The sequence below is a fragment of the Elephas maximus genome, chromosome 13 (genome assembly GCF_024166365.1).
Source record: "Elephas maximus indicus isolate mEleMax1 chromosome 13, mEleMax1 primary haplotype, whole genome shotgun sequence".
Classification (NCBI taxonomy): domain Eukaryota; kingdom Metazoa; phylum Chordata; class Mammalia; order Proboscidea; family Elephantidae; genus Elephas; species Elephas maximus.
The window spans coordinates 65,063,545-65,083,591 of record NC_064831.1 but is presented as its reverse complement, the minus strand read 5'-3'; the positions used below and the strand labels follow the sequence as shown (position 1 = coordinate 65,083,591).

Below are 20,047 nucleotides of genomic sequence, written 5' to 3'. Positions count from 1 at the left end.
CATATTCATTGATTGGGTCAATCCTAACTAAGCAGAAGGCCTCAGTCCAATGACTAGGGGACTTTGGACCTTGGAGCTTCCTCTTTGGAGCTTCCAGGATTGGTGAGAACATCCATGCATGGAAGAGGAAGCAGCAGTCCCTGGGGACAATGGAAACCTCATGTTGGGACCTCACCCAGAGCTTGCCTGATACATCTCTTCACTTGTATCCTTTCTGATTATGATAAATGGATAACAGTAAGTATAGGTGATAGTTTCTGTGAGTTCTGTAAGCCATTCCAGCGAATTATCAAATATACCGGGAGCAGTGAGAGCCAGCAGAGAGGCTAGTGTTTGCCTATTTGGCAGAGGCTGAAAGGACAGAGTCCTAACTTGTAGAGACCCAATTCTGGGTGATAAAGCACCACATGGGTGGCTGGTGTCAGGAAGATGAAGTGGGAAAGTGGGGATACGCGTTATTGTCACGTTTTGGAAATGAGCCTTATGTTGGCTATTATTCACACGCTGACATACGTTTATGAGCGAAGCCCTCTTTCCCTCACCCCTGACAGCACTGGAGGTCCTGAAAGGCATTTCAGAAACTCATCCTTCTTTAAACCCAAGGCCTGCCAACTCCCTGAGTGGGAGATTTTCTCCACCTCTAGAAATTCCCTTCCTGGCTCTCAGCCCTGCTGACACCTGTCCTGGCCAAGCTAGAGGGGTATCTTCTCCTCAAGTTAGAAGGGTGCCAGGCAAAGGGCAGAAACTGCCTGAGCTGACAGCTCAGACGTGACAGCTACCTAATAACATGACAATTACGGGGCTGCAAAACACTCTGAAGCTCTCTTGGAACCCATAACCTTCTCTCGGATTATCTTCCAGTCCTAGTCCTTTTTCTTCTCACACCTAATACCAGTGCCAAAAGAGCCCATGGATATAGTTCATTTGAGTTTCACTCCCCTCATTGTGGAGATAAGAAAACTAAGGCCATAAAGAAGAAATGACTCGCCCAAAGGTCCAGTCTCAAAATCCTCTACGCTCAGCTGCCTTTCTTAAGGTAAGGCTGTTCTCCGCTGTCCAACTCCTCTGACTCCACATAAAGGCTTGAGCCTTCTTTGCTGGTGGCTCTTCGCCCCACTGCTGGTATGTAAGTCTTCAGGCTAAGTCTACCCCTCTCCGTCACCCTCTCACAGGCTCCCTGTCTGGCTGTGGGTACCAGCACAGTGGCCTCTAGCTCTGTGGCTCTCAGGGACACACTGGGAGTCAGGGCTAGTTGGGAGCCAGGCGTGTAGAACTGCCCAGCTCCCCGCAGCCTATACCCAATTGCTAGTTTGACAGTCAAAATCTGGATATGCCTATGGGAGCTCAGGGAACTCAAGACTCAGGGACAAAGCACTGAGAATGACTGCTCCGAGGGACAAAGACTGTTCTGGCGGATGATCTAGAAAGCGGGCCATAGAGAGAGGGGTGCCATCACGGAGTACGGGGGAGTACTGAGGCAAGGCTGTTACCTCAACTACCTCAGGTCAACACAGGGCAAGCCATAGCTCACCTTTGGTTACCAACACCTCACAAGGACTCCACCAAACAAAGCCAGGCTCTTCAGGGAGCTACCTCCCTGCAGGGTGTCAGGGATGAGGGTGAGAGGGATGGGAGCACCTCCACATGTACAGATGGAAACTGGCTCCCATGGCTCTTCCTACATGAGGCTGTCTCACCAACTCCAACACTCCCACCACGTGGAGGGCCCAGAGGACATGATGACAAGGGGAAAGGAAGGGGTGAGGGCCAGGAAGCAAACGCTGCTGAGTGCTTCCTTGTGCCAAGTACCGCTCCTAGTTGTTGGCACATGATGACAAACGGTTTCATCTGTGTCCTCCTCCCCAGCCAACATCTCATGGAGCCTGACCAGAGGGGAGGGATGGGTGGCAGTAATCATCCCCATTTTAAAATGAGAAAGGCAGGCTACCAGAGCCTGTCAGTGGAGTCTTCCCTCCATTCAGTGCCCCCTGGCTGCCCAGCTTTGGCTTCAATTACAGCCAGAAGAGGGGGAGCCAAGTCCTATTCCAAACATGGTCTGGCCCCTCAGCAGGTCCAAGCTAAAGGCTTAGGGTAGGCTGAGAACCTTCCTGCTGTAGGCAACCCTTTTCTCACACCCCCATAAACACTGGCTGCATGGGACGGGAGGAAGCGGAGGAGTTACCATTTCCCTCCGCTCTGAGGCTGCCCATCTGTTTCCTGGGATAGGCTCCCCACCCCCATCCACCCCCAGTCCGGAAACTCACTTGCTCTGGGGCTATGGGAAAAGGGAACTACAGGGCTCCCTCCCTCTCCAGGGGGCAGAGGCTCTGGCTGCTTCAACCCCTTCCAGGCCTCCCGCCCCCACAGCTCTATCTGGCCAGCTCCCACCATCAGTTCTAGACACCAGGGGGAGGCAGGCCCCAGGTGGGTACTGCCCCAGCAGCACAATGCCCACCCTTAGAGGGGCCAAGAGACTGTCCTTCCTACCCCCTTCTGGCCTGGCTGGCATCCCGGCCTGGGGAACGGGTGGGGGAGGGACTCTGGGTAGAAGTTTGTGGAAAGTAAAAAAAAGTGAAACAAGCCTTTGCCTAGATCCCCACAGGATCATCGGTGGGTGAGCACCGCCCCCTGCTGGACAGGCTGGATACAGCACCTGTTCCATCCCGTGTTGGGTCCTGGGTGGGCATAGGAGCAAGGAAAAAGCACTACCTGGGCTCTAAGACTTCATGTCCCACAAAAACTAGTGTTTAGTAATGTAGACATCGTCAAAGGCAACCTATGGTTCTATGTCAAATGAGGAATTTAAAAGAAGAGAAGCAAAGTCACACAGGCTGGGGCTGACAGGGGAGGTTTTGGAGTGAAGGGTTTGCACAGAACTTGGAAAAGCAGAGAAGCAGGGAGAGCGGTACAGCCTGGCAGGGGCCTGGCCTAAGCAAAGGCCATCAGGTTAGGGTATGGGGGTGGCGGGAGATGAACCAGACCAACCAAGGGCCTTGATGCCACACTAGGAAGTGGGCCACCTGTTGGCTTTCACACTATTTAGAGCCATGGACCTTTTCCCTCAAAAGATTCTGCCCCAGAACCCCCACATACAACACTGATAAAAGCTGAGGTGGTCTGGCCAAGGGGAGGAGGCTGGAGCTCCCACTACCCACTCCACCAAACGCACTGTGGTGGCCCTGGGTATCCCTGAAAACCTAAAGAAGCGAAGTTTGAGACCACAGCTGAGGGCAATGGGGAGTCACTGAGGTTTCTGTGCACCTGACTGACAGGTCAGCCATGGTGTCTAACAAGGAGGGAGAACAGTGCCACCGTGCTCAGGACAGAGTAAAAGCAGGGCTGGGGGAGCCCAAGGCAGCAAAGGGGGGTTAAGAACTGGCTGCATTTCTCAAGTCAGCCCTCCTCCCACCCCAGGGAGCCTCAGGGTCAGTGTACGGAAACCGAAACCCTCCCTTCACCAACACGTCCTCGTCCACCTCCCCTCATGCTACCCACTGTCTAATCCAGCTGCTGGTTATCCTGTGACTCTGGTCTGTCTCCTGTGTCCTCTACATACCAACACACACAGAGGACTTGCACAAACACCATGATGAAGAAAAAAACCCCAGCCACTGCAAACAAGTGAGCATATCCCAGGGCAGAGGCTAAACCTAGATTACCTGGCCTGTCTATTGAGGATACTCACCCCAGGAATCTCCAAAAGGCCTGACACCAGAAGGGGCAACTTCAGGGCCGCGACACTCCCGGTGACACCCACAAGAACATGGAATTTCCTCTCCACCAATGGTGCAGCAGCTTGACATGAGGCTCCTGGCTCCATGTGGCTTCCAGTGGCTTTGAGTCCTGGGAGCCCACCAGTCCTAGCCTCTGTCAGGTTCTGTCAGGATTTAGCACCTAGAAGTAGAACAAGGGGTACCTCCATCATTCATACATTCAACCAAAGCACACTGCATCACGTGTCAGATCCTAGGCCAAATACCACTATCCTTGAGGTGTCCCTGGGTGGTGCAAACAGTTAACGCACTTGGCTGCTAACCAAAAAGGTTAGAGGTTTGAGTTCACCCAGAGACACTTCAGAAGGCCTGGCTGTTTCTGAAAATCAGCCACTGAAAACCCTATGGGGCACAGTTCTACTCTGACACACACGTGCTTGCCAGGAGTTGGAGTCGACTGGACAGCAAGTGCCTGGCTGAGCGGATCAGCAGTCCCAGCTTCTAGGAGCACAGTTTGATAAGAACATCAGACACCCCCTGACCACTCCGCACCCACAAGAACATGGAATTTCCTCTCCACCAATGGTGCAGCAGCTTGACATGAGGCTCCTGGCTCCATGTGGCTTCCAGTGGCTTTGAGTCCTGGGAGCCCACCAGATGTTACAACGTAATGTGACAAGAGCTGTGAGAAAGGCCTATCCAGGTCCTGTGGCTGCCCAGGAAGTGACAGTCTGAGGAATTCAGAGACCATTTCACAAAACAGATGACATTCAAGTTGAGTCCTCAAGGACGAGCAAAAGGAAATAACTCTGAAAGAAGGAAATAATTTTGAACGAAGGAGCAACTTTGTAAAGGCCTGAAACCCGGGGCGGGGGGTGGGGGTGTAAAAGGTAAGGTTTGAACATCAGGGCAAGGCCAGAGTGTGAAGTATGGTGAGGACCAGGGTAAGAGTTTTCATTTTAGCTAGACAGTGCTAGCCAGACCGAGTCCAGTACAACTAGATGGTGCCCAGCTACCACCACTGATGCTCTGATAGAGATCACAATAGAGGGTCCCAGTCAGAGCTGGAGAAAAATGTAGAACAAAATTCTAACTCAAAAGGAAAGACCAGACTTACTGGCCTGACAGAGACTGGAGAAACCCTGAGAGTATGGCCCCAGACACTGTTTCAGCTCAGCAATGAAGTCACTGCTGAGGTTCACCCTTCAACCAAAGACTGAACAGGCCCATAAAACAAAACGAGACTAAAGGGGCACACCAGCCCGGGGGCAAGGACTAGATGCCAGGAGGGGACAGGTAAGCTGGTAATAGGGAACCCAAGGCTGAGAAGGGAGACATGTCGTGGGGTTGTTAACCAATGTCATAAAACAATATGCGTACTGTTTAATGAGAAACTAGTTTGTTCTATAAACCTTCATCTAAAATACAATTAAAAAAAAAAAGGTGGTGCTGGTATTAGTGACAGCATGGAGGGGCCCTGATGGCAGAGGCTGGAGAGGGGACAGGAGCTACTGCAGAGGGCCTGCTGGCTGAACAAATGGCATGGCAGAAGATAAATTCCAAAGATGCTTGTGAGGTGGAACTCTAGGTAACAAGGGTTTCGGTGCTCCAGGGAGCTAAAGGATTTGCCTCTCTATCCAAGGGTAGATAAGACTGGACACCACCCTACAAATCAAAGTCCAGGAAGAACCAGGCATAAAGGGAATGTAGGCTACCCAGGAGACCAGCTGGTTGGTTCTTTTCTTTCCTCTCAGATGTTGCTAGAAGTGAACGACCACGACAAACGGTGGACACACCAAGACCTACACTCTGGCAGGCTGGGCCATGAAAATGCACTCACTCCATCAGCAACAGTCACTGAGAACCAATTATACCTAGAACTGGGCAAGGAATTGTGGAAGACACAGTTGCTGCCTTCAGGGAACCTGCAGATGTGTTGAGAAGCCAGGAGTCACCCCTGAAGCCATCTGAGATGGTCCTTCTCTGGGGTACGCCTTGTTTGTGATCACTGACTCCATTTGTACATCAGTTCCCTTATCTCACCCCCGCAAGCTCCTTGCAGTTGTAACTAGGCTAATCACCAACCCCCCACCCAGTTCAGCATCAGCCACATGGTGGGTCCTCAACATCTGCTGAGTGAGCAATAAATTGTATTCTCTGAGGCAGAGTAGGGCAGAGAACAGAAGCCTGGCCTACGAATCAGGAGCCCTGGGCCTTGTCCATGGCTGTGCTCCTGACTTGATGGGTGGCTTCATCTGAAATTGCAGAGGTAGAGCCTGGTGATCTCTGAAGCTCCTACCAGCAGAAACCTTCTAAGTCCATGCATGAAAGACAGCAGCAGTAAGGGGCTCTCTGTACAAGACAGGAAGTCCTGGAAGATATACTCAAAAGGGCAGAATCAGCAGGGAGAGGGAAGACCAAAGACCCCTAGGAAGAAGTGCCATGAGTCCCCCAGTGGCTACTTCCTTGGCTGGGCACCCACAGGGGCCACCTCTTCACCCCACAGGCCCTTTGGCTCCCTAGGGCCTCTCTGCCCCTCCAACACTCAGACACACACCCACATGAGCTGAGGATCATATTTGGGCTCTGTTATCTCCCTCCTACCTGGATGGGCCTCCCAGAGCTTTCTCAGCACGGGTTAAGCACAGGTGGGTTCCCTAGAGCAAGACTCCGCAAAGTTCCACTTGCCAGTGATCTCAATCTCTACTCTGCTTCAGGGCCTCAGCTAGGGCCACGTTTGTCCAGAGCTATAGAACTGATTTTACCTTAGGACCTACGGAGCCGTTAGCAAATGGCAAATTCCAGGGACCTACCTGCCAGCTTCTTCCCAGAACTACTAAACAGCACGCCGACCCACATTATGTGACAAAGGCGCATTCTTGGTTCTCCAGGGAAACCACCTGCCAGATCTCAAACCCTGACCCTGTCCTATACTAGGCAACACCTGCAACACCACAGAAGCTGAATTTCACTCTGCAGCCCCCTGGACTTCCTCCACATCAAGCTGATTCTCATTCCTAGGGAACATGTTACTGAAAGTAATCAGTTGAACTTGGGGCAGGAATCCACATTGGTGACTTCAACTGCCTCCCACAGCAAATAGTGAAGTCCAAGATGTACTTTGCCTACTGAGCAAGCTTTGCTGAGAACCAAAGCCTACCTAGCTTTCTAGAAAGTCCAGGCCAGGGTGGGGGTGGTGTTGGGGGGGAGGGGATAATACTCGAAAAACAGAAATCGGGTAATTTAAACATTTAGAGGCAAGGTCAAATCAGTTTAGCCTGACAGTCCCAGGGAAGGTGAGAGCTGGCAGGAGCCCTTTATGTTTACTCTCAAAGAGAAGCAAGTCCCAAACCAGTAAATCTGTTACTCCATCTAGATTCTGTTGGAGTCATCTATGTGCATAGCCAGAGCAGCTACAGACAGCATCTCACTGCCCTGGGCTCTGCTGGCCTCACAGGAACTCCTGAGCTGGCAGGCAGGCAGGAGGGCTATAGGGCTGGAGGCTGTTTATTGAACCTCAAACTCCCAGGGCACCAGCCATGCAGCTAGGCCACAGCCAGAAAGATGGAAGCGTTTCTGTTCTTTAGAGAGACAGAGCCAGAGAGAGTAAGGAGCTTTGCCTTGTGGCAGGCTTATGATATGTAAGAATCCTTCTCTGGATTAATTAATTACAGACAGAGTTTAGGTAAAGATTTCAGGGATACCTACCAATCACAATATGAGCAAGTATGGAGTCAGGGCAGAGCCAAAGCTAATAAAGGGAGCAAGGTAAGCAACGCCAGACAAATAGTGAGCCCTGACCAACACAAGGGTCTGGGGCCTAGGACAAAGCAGGACCAAACGTGGAGGGAGGTGGAGAGGGGGCAGGTGGTAACAGTCCCCCACCCAGGGACTCCAAGGTAAAGATGGCAGAGATCTCTGGCAGGATACAGCCTGAATCCTTTAGCCTAACATCAAACTGCTGGCTTCTGCTCTGGACTCATTTCCCACCACTCCTCAACACCTTGCCCCTCAAACCAAAGACATTTAAAAGGAATCCTGTGGCCACAGGAGCACTTTAAACCCCTTCTCCCCATCCAAGAAAAGGCAAAGGAACTCTTCAGGGAGAGCTCAAAGTACTGGAATTTTGCTAAGAACGAGCTTTCAAACCAGAAGCAGGCATGCTTGACTCTGCTGCTCCTGGAATCACGAGTAAACCACCTCCTCCTCAAGAGAGAGATATGTAATACATATACACATACATACTGCGCACATATATACATTATATATGTCTAAGCATTATGTATCTATATACCCCAACATATATATATATATATATATACACACGCACATACTATAGTAGAAACTGAGTACTGCCACCTCCCAGCCACTGAGAAAGATGTGGAAAATCCCTACTTACAAGACACCCATCGCTTCCTCAACTTGGGAATCTCTCCTGGCCATTATCGGACACAGGCCTCCGAATATTTCAAAGGACAGCAGGAAGTCTTTTCTAATAATATTTGGACTCACTTTAACTTAAATGACATTCATCACTTTTAGGTGGGTCTAGGGGATCCCTGGTGGCACAGTGGTTGAAAGCTAGGGGAGCTACAGCTGCTAATCAAAAGAGGGGTAATTCAAATCTAGCAGCTCCTTGGAAACCCTATGGGGGCAGTTCTACTCTGTCCTATAGGGTCACTGTGAGTCAGAATCAAATCCACGGCAACAGGTTTGGGTTTTTGTTTTTTTGGTTTAGGGGATAATGCCAACTTCTCATGGCTTTCTTTTTTATATTTTTACTAACTTTTAGAATACAGTTTGTACTAGGTCAGTCCCTAATCCTTTCTGGAAATAGGCTCATGATTTAAAAAGAAAAAAAACACACTGTAAGCCTGAGAAAATTGATAACCAGGTGTTATGGCGCCAATTCTGACTGACTCATGACCCAGCTACCTGTGTCAGAGTAGAACTGTGTTTCAAAGATTTTTCAATGGTTGATTTCACAGAAGTGGACTGCAAGATTTTTCTTTCGAGGCACCTCTGCGTGGACGTGAACATCCAACCTTTAGGTTAGCAGCCCAGAGTGTTAACCGTTTGCACCACCTAGGGACTTAAAGGAATTAATAGGGCCACTTTTTAAAGGCGATAAACTCCACTAAAAAATAACCACCGAGCAGCACAAAGCTGGAAAGGGAGGGCACAGATACACACACACACACACACACACACACACTAACACAAACACAGAGAGACACACAGAGACACACACACACACACGCACACGCCGCAAAGTCACTGCCGCCAGCAGAGCTCCACCCTCCCGCCAGCCCAGCAGCGAGATCCCAGCCTCGGAATCCCCTTAAGCGCCTCACCCGCGCCACGCTCGTCTCGAGGTAGCTCCCAAGTCTCGCGATATTTTAGCAGTCCCTCCTTGTACTTTTGGCTGGCGCGCAGCATCACGAGAGCACCTAGCGTGGTCGCGCTGCCTTCTGGGAGTTGTAGTCCACTTGTTTCCATTTGTTTCCTGGGAGTTGTAGTCCACATGAAGGAATCCTGAGGTGAAACTTGTCTCCCTGTGTTTTGGCATTTCTGATGCTCCCACCAGAGCCTGGCCTAATTGTCTGGCCTTCCCAACCACCTGAACCCCTCCCACACATACACACTGCTCATCACTGGGTCATTTAACACTGAATATTTACCAAGCCTCTTCCGTGCTCTAGGTGCACGGGACACATATAAATCAGGCGTGTCCCAGCTATCCAAACAAAGATACAGAAAATTACAGTTAAGGCCCTGAGTGGGGAAGGCAGGGAACTTGTAGACGCAACAACTCAGGGTAAAAGCCCTCTCAAAGGAGGAGTCACTTGAGGTGAATCTTGAAGGATGGCCAGTACATAGAAAGGGGGCCAGGGCAGCATTCCAAGTGGAGGGCACAACGCTGGCAAAGGGAACACACAGGAGAAAGCATGTTGGGAACACTTCCCCCTGCTTTCTTCATTCTCCAGCATTCACAGGCTCCCAGGGTCCCTTGTGTTTACTGAGGCTGCTCAACCAGCCACCTGTCTCCCAGGGTAAGAGCTGAGGTGGGGCCGTGTGCTCTACCCCTGCCCTTGCCCACAGTGAACCATCTGAACCACGGTACCCCAACCCACTAATCCAGCCTATTCCTTCTACTTCCTCCTCAGGGCTCTTGGGGAACACAGAACTTCCTCCAAACCAGCAGGAGGGGCTTTGTGGCAATTTCGAGGCCTACTCAAAGCCCCCCTGGAGAAAGAACCACACAAGGGAGTATGGATTTTGGCCCCAGGGAATGACAGGCCAGAGACTCATCCGACCCACCATACATCCATGTCCCACACCCAATAGTGAGGCTCCACACAGCTACTATGCAGACTCAGGTGAAAACACATGACACAGCAAGACACACAGGGTCAAATGTTCCCCTTTATTAAGGTTCACTCAGTTACCACAGACAGACACACTGGCTCAGGCAGGTCAGCTGCCAGCTAGGGAGTAGTCTGTCTCCCAGAAACAAGGGAGGCAGTGGACACCAGGAGAATGCAAAAGCAGGTCACTGGCTGGCCACAGACTTCAGGATCCTCAGAATGACCTGGGCCCTTCCCCACCCAACCCCACCCCCTAAGCCAGGCCATCCAGCAGTTGTGAATCTGTGCCCAGCCCTCATTTCTCATACTAGTCCCCTCCCCAGGAAAGTGCATAGTTGCCTGGAGATGCAGCACCCAGGGCCTGGGTAAGCTGGGCCACACACAGGTAATAGGCCTTCTCAAGGGCAGAGCCAGGCCATGGCCATACAGGTCTGAGCCAAGGCAAGAGGAAAGGCAGGTAGGACAGGAAATCAACTGGAGGTACCACCAAACAGGTCATGGATATCAGGCAGGCAGCTGGATCGCAGGCTTCCTGGGTCCACCAGAGAGACTTAGGGAAAAGGGAGTCAGAGGTTTGGAGTGGGGGAAAGGGAAAGGAAGAAAGGACCTGGACCTAGGGCCCCTTTTCAGGTACCAGGAGCTGTGACAGCTCCTTTCCAGAGAGAAAGTGGAAGTGGAAAGAACCAATCACACACTTTATGGCCCAAGCCCAAGGGACCACTAGGAAGAGAACTTTCCAGGGTCCCTGGCTTCCCTTACAGAGACCTGAAATACCAGAAGCTCAAAGGTCAGAGTGGCACCGGGAAGCCCAGGTATTGGGTTCTAAGCTGGAGTCAGCCCAGAGTAGCCAAGTGGGGTTTGGTTTTTCAGACCAAACATCCCAGGTGGGCTTCTGTTAGAAGGGGGCAGTGGGAAATGGGCAACTGCTCCTTGCATGAGAACCCACTCTCCTCCAGGTCTCAGACAAAGCCGGGGCCTCCACCAACAATGTTCTCACACTGTTTGGAACAGAACAGCCCCATGGGCCTGAATGGCTCTCCTGGAAGGGGAAGCAGATTCTGACAGGGTGAGGAAGAGCCAAGAACCAAGTTCAGGAGGCAGAGGGGAGCGAGTTATCTTGATTTAAAAAACAAACAAACATAGCCTCTCCCTCACCCCCACCTACCCTGAAATCCCATTCAGGCCATTGTGCTTACAGCTAGGATTGGGCCTGTGCTTCCTCCTGGGCCCTGAGTTCAAGTGTCCAAAACTGTCTTGCAACCAAGAGCAAGCTGGGGTGAGAGAGGCACGCTCCCGCTCACTGGGCCCTGCCTGCCTTCTCCTCTGACCTTCTCTTGAAGCCTAACCCTCTGAGCCCTGTTCCTTCTAACAGACCCAAGCAGACCACTGCTGCTCCCAGGAATCCAGTGGTCACTCAGATACCTAGAACCTGACCAGTGGGCTTGGGCCAGCCACAGGGACCAATAATTATTTACATGCCCTCTGCTTCAGCCGCATCTTTACGCCTAACAACTGCCTGGATGTGACCCAACCTTCAGGGAAGGCAGTGGAATCTGTTCTCATGGATGGCAATGCTACCTGGCACATGGCGGGGTAGGATAGAGCGATCTGGCCACAGCAGCTGGGGCGATGGGGAGGAAGGAGAGGAGCACATGTGAGGAGGGGCCCAAGGAGGCTCTAGGAAGAGAAGAAGAATAAGACAGGGGAGGAAAAAGAAGAGCCCGCCTGTGCAGGCCAAGCTCTCAGAGTTAAGGAGACTGAGCCTACATTTCCATTCCCTGGGAGTCAGGTGCCAGGTGGGCTCTTATCTCTAGCTGTGTGCCCCTGCCACACCAGAGCTAAGGTTCAGCTCCCATCAGCTTCCTTGATCTGGGAATGGGCTCAATCTCAGAAGCAGATACAACTGAGACACTCAGCCTTGGAGAAGAAAAAGAAAAGCTATGTGGGGAAAAGACAGACCCTGGGCAAGGGGAGATACCACAGGGAATTGGACAGCACGGAAGAGAGGAGGGGAGGAGGTTGAAGTGGGAAGAGACCCAACCCAGATGGATCAGAGGGAACATGGGAAGATCCCCTGCCTTTCCCCACCCTCCCACCTACCACCACCATGAATGCTAAATACTGTTGCTTTCCAGTAAGACCCAAAGTGGAAATAGTTTCAGCTCATAACCCTGGGAATGGGCTCTGGCTCTCTGCCATGCCTTCTCCTACCCCACACAGTCCTTGGGTCAGGGTCGAAGGGGGCAGCCTGGTAGAGGGCGGGGGGCTGGTTTAGTTCTAAACACACATCTAGCACCACAACAACAGAGACCTCCACTGCACATGATTTCACAAGGGAGTACATACACAGCTACCACTGCATGGACAGCTCCACGTGCAGTCCACAACTCTCATCATGTGAGAGCAGAATCCGAAGTAGGGAGAAAGGGACAGGCATATATATTCATATACATACATATATACATACGTGTATATATGTATATATATAATTCTGATTCTTTGTACAAAGTGGTGGAGAAGGAGAAAAGGGAAGGGGAAACCCTGCTTGGACACCACAATGATGTGGCTTGAGTCCCCTGTCCTCCTGGCCCCCAGCCCTGCCTCCCAGTAGGCTTGGCTGGCTCACATCTCATTCGAGTATGTGTAGTTGGGGGTGGCAGAATACTGGGTCTGCGGTTGATTCATGGCACCCTGGGCCGCCCCCATGGCTGCATTCTGGGCTGCCTGCTGGACGTGCGGGTTCTTCCATGCCCCTGTGGTCCACTCTTCCTGGGCTTTGCTGAAACTGCCCCCGCTGCCCCGGTAGAATTTATGAACCTGCAGGAGGAGGAGCATAAGCAAGGGTTAATCAGAGGGAAGAGGCAGTCCTCCAGGGAACAGATGGGGCCAAGGGCAAGTCACAATGAAAAAACAGTCTTCCCTCTCCACCCATGACCTATGCACTAGTGGGAAAATCCACCAGTTATTTCCAGAGTGAGTCCCTTAGAGGACCTCTGGATCCTCCTATAACTTGGAGGAGGGGTTGTCACAGATCACAGTCCTTCCCAAAGCTACCCTCTTGCCCTTGAGGTGGCCACATACCATGCTGAGGGCAATGAAGGAAAAGACGGCCATGACTGTGAACATGATGGTGGGAATGAGCATCACCACTGCTGAACCAACGTTTGTTCCGAAGAAGGAGATGGTGGCAATCCAGCCGCTAGAGGAAGAGGTAAACTGTGGGAGTGCCCAGGCATGGTGAGGGGTACCCAGGAGCCACCCTACTGGAGCAATGGACCACCTCACTGCCACATGTCAGTGACACGGAGGGGCCACGTTATTGGATGTAGAGGGATCATCTTACTGATAACCAACATCAGTAGTTCAGGAAGAATCCTTCCCCCATGGCTTGAGAGACATGTTCCTCAGACACAAGGCTTCCTTCCTCCAGCCTCTCCCACAATGCTGGGCACTCCCCTCTCCCCCGTCAAACTCCTCCCCACCCACCACAACCAATGCCAGGTTCTCATTCTCCTCTGATGCTATGGTTGTGTCTACCGCACTATCCCAAATCTCTCACTATTCCAATAACCAGTCACAAACTAGGCAACTTAGTACACAGAGGCCAGCAAAAGATACCCCTACCAACCCCAGGCGAGTCCCTTGCCTCTTACCAGACACCCCAGCCTGGGATGCCCACAGCCTGGATGATGCTGATGACCAGCTGGGCCATAAAGGTGAAGAAGAATGCCATGAAGCTGAAGGAACTGTCAGTCCTGCAACAGAGGAGATGGCTCCTATCACCTAGGCAGAGGGTCACGGCTTCCCTTCCTTCAAGGCCCTCAAGTCCTTCCAGGTCTAACTGAGGGTACAATGGACAGAAGGCACTTAAAGGTCTTCAATGAAGATCCAGGATGGGATATATTTTATCCATGGATCCTTGCAAATTTCCATGTGTTGGGCCTGCATTACAAAGGGAGGGATTTTCTCATGAATGGACCACCCACTACCACAGGGATGGATGGCCCCACTGGCACAGAAATACATGACTCCAACGTGGCAGGAACAAACAACCCATTGCCAAAGGTACGTACCGCCTCATTGGCACCAAGACAGCAAACTCTACTGGTATATGAGTGGATGGTCCCATAGACTCAGAGACTGAAGGCCCCGTTGGCATTAGGCTAGATACCCTATTGGCATCAAGATAGGGTCAGGTCCTAACGGGCACATAGATAGATGGTCCTATTAGCAAAGAGATTTAAGGCCCCATTGGCACTGAAATGGACATCCTATGAAATGGAGACAGCCTTGTTGATACATGGATGAACGGTTCCATTGGCACAAAGACTGAAAAACCCATTTGGCACAAGGAAGGATACTGATTGGCACCAGGACAGCTAGATCCACTGATACATGGATGGGTGGTCCCTTTGGCATAGAGTTGGATGACCTCATTAGCACATGAATAGTGTCAGTGGTATGTGGCAATTCCATTGACACATGGATAGATGCTCTCTTGGCACCAAATCAGCTAGCCCCATTGGTACAAGGATGGGCTTCAGGGCAGGTGGCCATTGTCAAAATTCAATATGCAGCTGCCTAGGGAAGATGATGGCAGAAGGCAAAAATAGGCCTCATCTCTATGCTGCCCCCAGCTAAAGGTAGGGTGAGGATAGAAAGCACTAAGAGGAAGACTTTGACTCCCAGCCCTCTCACCCCAGCCTGGAGGCCCCAGGAAACCCAAGCCCTTGGCAGTCTGAGCCAAGGGTGACCAAAAGAAAATGAGTTTGAAGGTGGCCAAAAAAAAAAAGGGTGAGAAAAATGTGGAGAAGGGACAGGGGAAATGGGCAAAGAGACAAGGCTAGGAGCTGGGGTCAGTGCCAACTACTTACTTGAAGGCCTTGTAAATGGGCCGAAACCAGCAGACGTAGGAGCAGGGTGTGAAGAGGATGAGCCAGAGAAAGGCGAGGCCAAAGTTGGTGGCTCCCCCGCCTCCGATCAGCCACGCGAGACAGCCCACCAGGTTCACGGCCAGCGTGACGCTGTTCACTGCAGACCCAGGAGCACATGCACACACACAGACAGACACCAGACACACACACAGACAGCCAGACCCATACAGAGATACAAGAACAGCCAGACATGGACACACACATCCATAAGTCAACACAGACCCACAATCAAACACACGCAAATAGACGCAGACAAGCGCAGAGAGGTAGACAGACATGAATAGACACACATAATCACAAATACACACCCACATGCCAACCACAACACGGATTCATATCCATACAGAAGACCCGCAAACCCACATCAATGAATACACACACAGTCCCATGCGTACACACACAGACACATGGGATACACACACAGACATACACACACAGGGAGTACAAATTGTAAGAGAGAAAGCCCCTGGCCCTCCCAGACCCATATCAATCACCAGGCCCAAGACACAGAAAACCACTCTTAGACCTTCTCTTGACAGGCAGGGGCATAAGAAGGGGGAAATAAAAGGCCTTATGGAAACATCTCTTCAAGCATTGTACCATCTGCCCTGCACTTAAATGGGGCAGGTGGTGCTGGCTGGGATCTCAGTCCTCATCTAATCCATTTCTTAGATACCTGTAATACCACCTCCTCCAGGAAGCCTTCCTTCACTACTGTAGCCATATTCACCTCCCATTCTTCTGACCCCCTGCAGACCTGGACTGCTCCCCTGGTTCCCTGAGTACAAATCCCAGCCCATCAACCAGACTAGAAGCTCCCCAAGAGCTGGATCTAGGCTCCACCTCCTCTGATCTCACATAATCTAGCTGAACCTAGGAATCAAAATATCACTGAGTCACAGCCAGCAAGGACATTCCAAGGCTCCTCATTTTACAGATGAGAAACCTGATCCTGGTACTAACACACACCCAGGTCACTGATACCAGGGAACTCCCTTCCTCAAACATTAGGCTGAGTCCTTTTCAGGCTCCACAAAGAACTGCGGGACAAATACATAAAGGAAGGCAGGCTCAATCTAGGCCTCAAATAGCCAAGCATTTATGGTCCTAGCTTCTGAATTGAACCTTTAAGCATCTCAAGAGCTTTATACATTTCCTTGGGAGCAAAGTATCTGGCTGGTGCCTGGTGAGGACTTAGGGAGATATTAATAGTCCTTAAATCCAGCTTCTGGATAAGAGCTTCTGCTCTCAGAGGCAGAGTTCCTGGAGCCCAGGGTCAGGCATAATGCTCCCCAAGTCTGACTGAACCTGACAACCCTGTCACCTGTGCAGGTAAACCCATCTCAGGGCCCCTCATAATGAGAGTGGGCATTTCTTCATTTGCGTTCCAAGTGTATTTCCTCCTCTGTGACTCATCTATCCCTGCTCATTGCTCCTAAAATTCCTGGAGCCTTGGTATTGTCACTGATTTTAGCTCTTTACATAGAAAAGGCATTAGCCCTTTATTATATTGGTGAACATCTCTCTTACCAGTCACACTTCTCTCTAGCTTACTTGCTCAGTGCCCTCTTCCTCCATCCATTACCTTTTTTTCTATCTTCACTTCTTGTCCAGCTTAGATTTCAAAATTCCTTACAATCATTTTTTTATTCCCTCATACCCTTTACTCTGGTCACACAAGCCCTGCATGAGCTCAACTCCCATCTATGCCTGAGCTGAGTGCTGCTAAATAAAAATGACACAACAGGAAAGCCTGGTAGAACTATGAAATCATGGCAGCCAATCTCACCTGGACCCAGATGAGGCCCAGTGTATCGCCCTGAAGTCTTACTAGGTTTCTCTGGAGGATTGTGTCTTAACCCTCTTCCACAAACATAATCTCATTCTAATCCCACTCTCTTCAAACCTCCCACTCCCACTTCTACATCATATTTGACGGAGAAAAATGGAAGCCATCAGAGGTAACCTCATTTTCTTCCTAACATCTATAGACCTACCCATACCTTCCCATTCCTTTCTCCTTCTCTCATGTTACCATGGGAGAGAGATTCCTTCTCTGCCCAAAGGCCAAGCCAGGCTTGAAGTCCAGTCTTTCTGTCTTCTGAGCCCATTTCTTCTACCAATGCATGAAGGACCCAGCTACAAAGACAGCATTCTTGACCACCTTCCTATATAATCAAATCCCTGGGTAAGCCACTATCTGCAGGCCTGACTCAAGACAACATTGCACACAGCAGACCCTGGCTGTGGTCATGCTACAGGTGTCTGGGGCTGCCTAGGGAAGGTACCCAGCACAAGACAGCCAGCCTGCCCTCCCTTTCTGTGCCCAAGAGGTACCTTCTGACAAGTCTGGGCACAGCCAAGTCCCATCTCCCCAAGATGACACCTTTCCCACCAACCTGCCACAGACCATCAGAACCTGAGAACTTTAAACTTTCCACTTCAAAACCTTAGAACGTTAAAACCCTAGACACCTAAAAGAATGGACCACATAACACTGAGCTACATGGAACCACAGAGATCACTGAGTCAATATTCCCTTTCTACAAATGAGGAACCTACTATCCTCACAGCAAAGTGGACTGTGGAGCGACCAGTCGAGCTTCACTCTATATCTCCCAATTCCCACTTGAACATTCTTCTTTTTGAGCAACTTTCTAGAGGAAACAAGAAAAATGGGGCTTTAAGGGAGGGATTACTCTCCAAAGCGGGAGTCCTGAAGTCGGGAGCTCACCAGAGGTTCCTGGAAAACTGGCCCAGTGGGAAAGGGAGTAGGGAGCAAGAAGAGAGGAATTGTGCTGCAAAAAGAGATCCCCATCCAGATATTCTGTGAATGGGAAATAGGGGAGGGAGGGGAGGTAAGACCTAGAAGGGGGGTTGAAAAAAACTGAGGCCTAGCTGGGGAGTTGGCCCATGCAGATGCTGCAAGCCGGGTTGAAGGATTGCTGGCCCTGCAGCCATTCCACCTCAATGCCTAGCACCCACAGTCTCCCTCCCTTCTGTGCCCTGCCCTGGCCCACTCCCATCCCCACAGCACTCACACATCCAGAGGTAGTAGAGGCGCTTGGTCATGCTGAGATGCTGGGGAGGGATGTCTGCCTCAAAGTCTTGGTAGAAACACGGCTTCAGTGGGATGAATTTGGGCAACGGAGGGAAGTTGTTCACTTTCCCTGTGGGAGAGGCGCATCACGTCAAAAACTACCAAACCCGCTGCCATCGAGTCGATTCTGACAAATGGCTACCCTATAGGACAGAGTAGAACTGACCTAAAGGGTTTCCAAGGAGCAGCTGGTAGATTCGAACTGCTGACCTTTTGGTTAGCAGCCGAACTCTTAACCACTGCACCACCAATATTCTCCTTCCCAACAATCCATGGACCTAATATGATTACCCTTTCCCTGGCCTGAGCTGCCCCCATGGCCCCTGTGGCCACAGGTCACCTTGCTATCCCTACCATTTGCTACCTGCCATGACAATTCCAAAGTAACCAAAGACCCTGATTCAGGGTCACTGTCCCTTAGAAAATTAAAAAATAATAATAAATGCTGTCTATCAGGGGTGCAGCACCCTCTTCAGTGGGGAGCCAGTTCCAGGCACAGAAGTGGGATGAGTGAGAGTCTGGAGACCTGGGCTTCAACCTCCACTCCAGTATTCATGCTCTTGGGCAAGTCATGGCGCCTCTCTAAACCTTAGTTTATACAGTGGGGAGGGGCGCCTGGGCTAGGTGGTCCTTAAACGTCCCTCCAGCTCTTACATTCTATACCTCTGAGCCTTTGGAAGCCAAAGGAAACTCAGAAACCAGAATGAAAAGGTCTCAAGAGTATTGGAAAGCAATGATGACAAGGGGGACAGGGGCTGAGCCACTCATGCCAGGCTAATCAATCAGATGAACAGTAAAACAAGGACACCAAGATACTCAATCCCTGGTTTCCAGGGCCAGAGATCTGGCAGAGGGCTAGATAGTGTCATGTTAGAGTTCTTGAATAGACAGGCCTCAGTTGGGGGGTGGGGGGGGCAGCTAGGAAAAATCTGGGAACAAGGTGGGGGAGCTAAGGGAACAAGGAAGAGGGCCTTTGTCATGGATTGAATTGTGTTCCCCCCAGAAATGTATCAACTGGGTTAGGCCATGATTCCCAGTATTCTGTGGTTGTCCTCCATTTTGTGATTGTTATTTTTTGTTAAAGAGGATTAGGGTGGGATTGTAATACCACCCTTACCCAGGTCATCTCCCTGATCCAAGGTATGGAGAGTTTTCCTGGGGTGTGGCCTTCACCACCTTTTATCTCTCAAGAAATAAAAGGAAAGGGAAGCAAGCAGAGAATAGGGACCTCATACCACCAAGAAAGCAATGCTGGGAGCAGAGTGTGTCATTTAGACCCAGGGTCCCTATGCGAAGAAGCTCCTAGTACGGGGGAACATTGATGAGAAGGTAGACAGAGAAAGCCTTCCCCTAGAGCTGACGCCCTGAATTTAGACTTTTAGCCTACTTTACTGTGAGAAAATAAACTTCTCTTTGTTAAAGCCATCCACTTGTGGTATCTCTGTTATAGCAGCACTAGATGACTAAGACAGCCATCCCGCCCTTTGCTCACCTTCGTGCCCTGCCCACAGGCCCAGCCCCATGCCTTACCCTCCATGATGGCACCAGCCAGCCCAGCAGCCTGCCCACACTTCTTTGTCCTGACCTGGGAAGAAGAGAAGCCAGAGAAGGATAAGGATCAGAGCCCTGCACATCCCAGTCCCTTTTTCATCTCCAGCTGGGCTGGATGCTTCCTGGGACAGGACCATGTTCAGACTTTGCTGGCTCCCCCAGTGAATTGAACTCATGGGGCAGCTTCTCACCTCAGAGCCACTATCCCGCCAGCCCCATCCTTCCAGGCACTCCTGCCCTTTACCTCAAAGTTTATCCTCAGAAAACCCCATCCAAGAGCAGGAAAGGAACCTGGGAGGGAACTATGTGGGGAAAGTCAAGTGACAGAAAAGGGCTGAGGGGACCAGAGACCTCTGAAAGAGGAAATTCTATTACCTGACC

General features: G+C 50.9%; 2 protein-coding genes across 8 annotated transcripts in view; both read right to left on the bottom strand.

Annotated features, from left to right (window-relative positions):
- Positions 1–9,099, bottom strand: part of PPCDC (phosphopantothenoylcysteine decarboxylase) — an 83,757-nt gene extending 74,658 nt beyond the window's left edge. For all 7 annotated transcript variants that reach the window (XR_007519892.1, XR_007519893.1, XR_007519891.1 and 4 more), the window contains exons 1-2: positions 9,068–9,099; positions 3,686–3,894 (exon numbers count right to left, since the gene is read on the bottom strand). Coding sequence is in view for 2 of the 7 variants with exons in the window: in XM_049905722.1 (XP_049761679.1) it covers positions 3,686–3,820 (135 nt within the window). In the remaining 5 variants the exon portion in view is untranslated. The remainder of the gene's footprint in view (positions 1–3,685; positions 3,895–9,067) is intronic.
- A 1,272-nt stretch (positions 9,100–10,371) lies between these two features.
- SCAMP5 (secretory carrier membrane protein 5) overlaps positions 10,372–20,047 on the bottom strand; it is a 28,948-nt gene continuing 19,272 nt past the window's right edge. Inside the window, exons 2-7 of the mRNA XM_049852626.1 lie at positions 19,646–19,700; positions 18,057–18,185; positions 14,956–15,112; positions 13,735–13,836; positions 13,163–13,280; positions 10,372–12,898 (exon numbers count right to left, since the gene is read on the bottom strand). Of these exons, the coding sequence (XP_049708583.1) occupies positions 12,704–12,898; positions 13,163–13,280; positions 13,735–13,836; positions 14,956–15,112; positions 18,057–18,185; positions 19,646–19,652 (708 nt within the window). The 5' untranslated portion in view covers positions 19,653–19,700 and the 3' untranslated portion in view covers positions 10,372–12,703. The remainder of the gene's footprint in view (positions 12,899–13,162; positions 13,281–13,734; positions 13,837–14,955; positions 15,113–18,056; positions 18,186–19,645; positions 19,701–20,047) is intronic.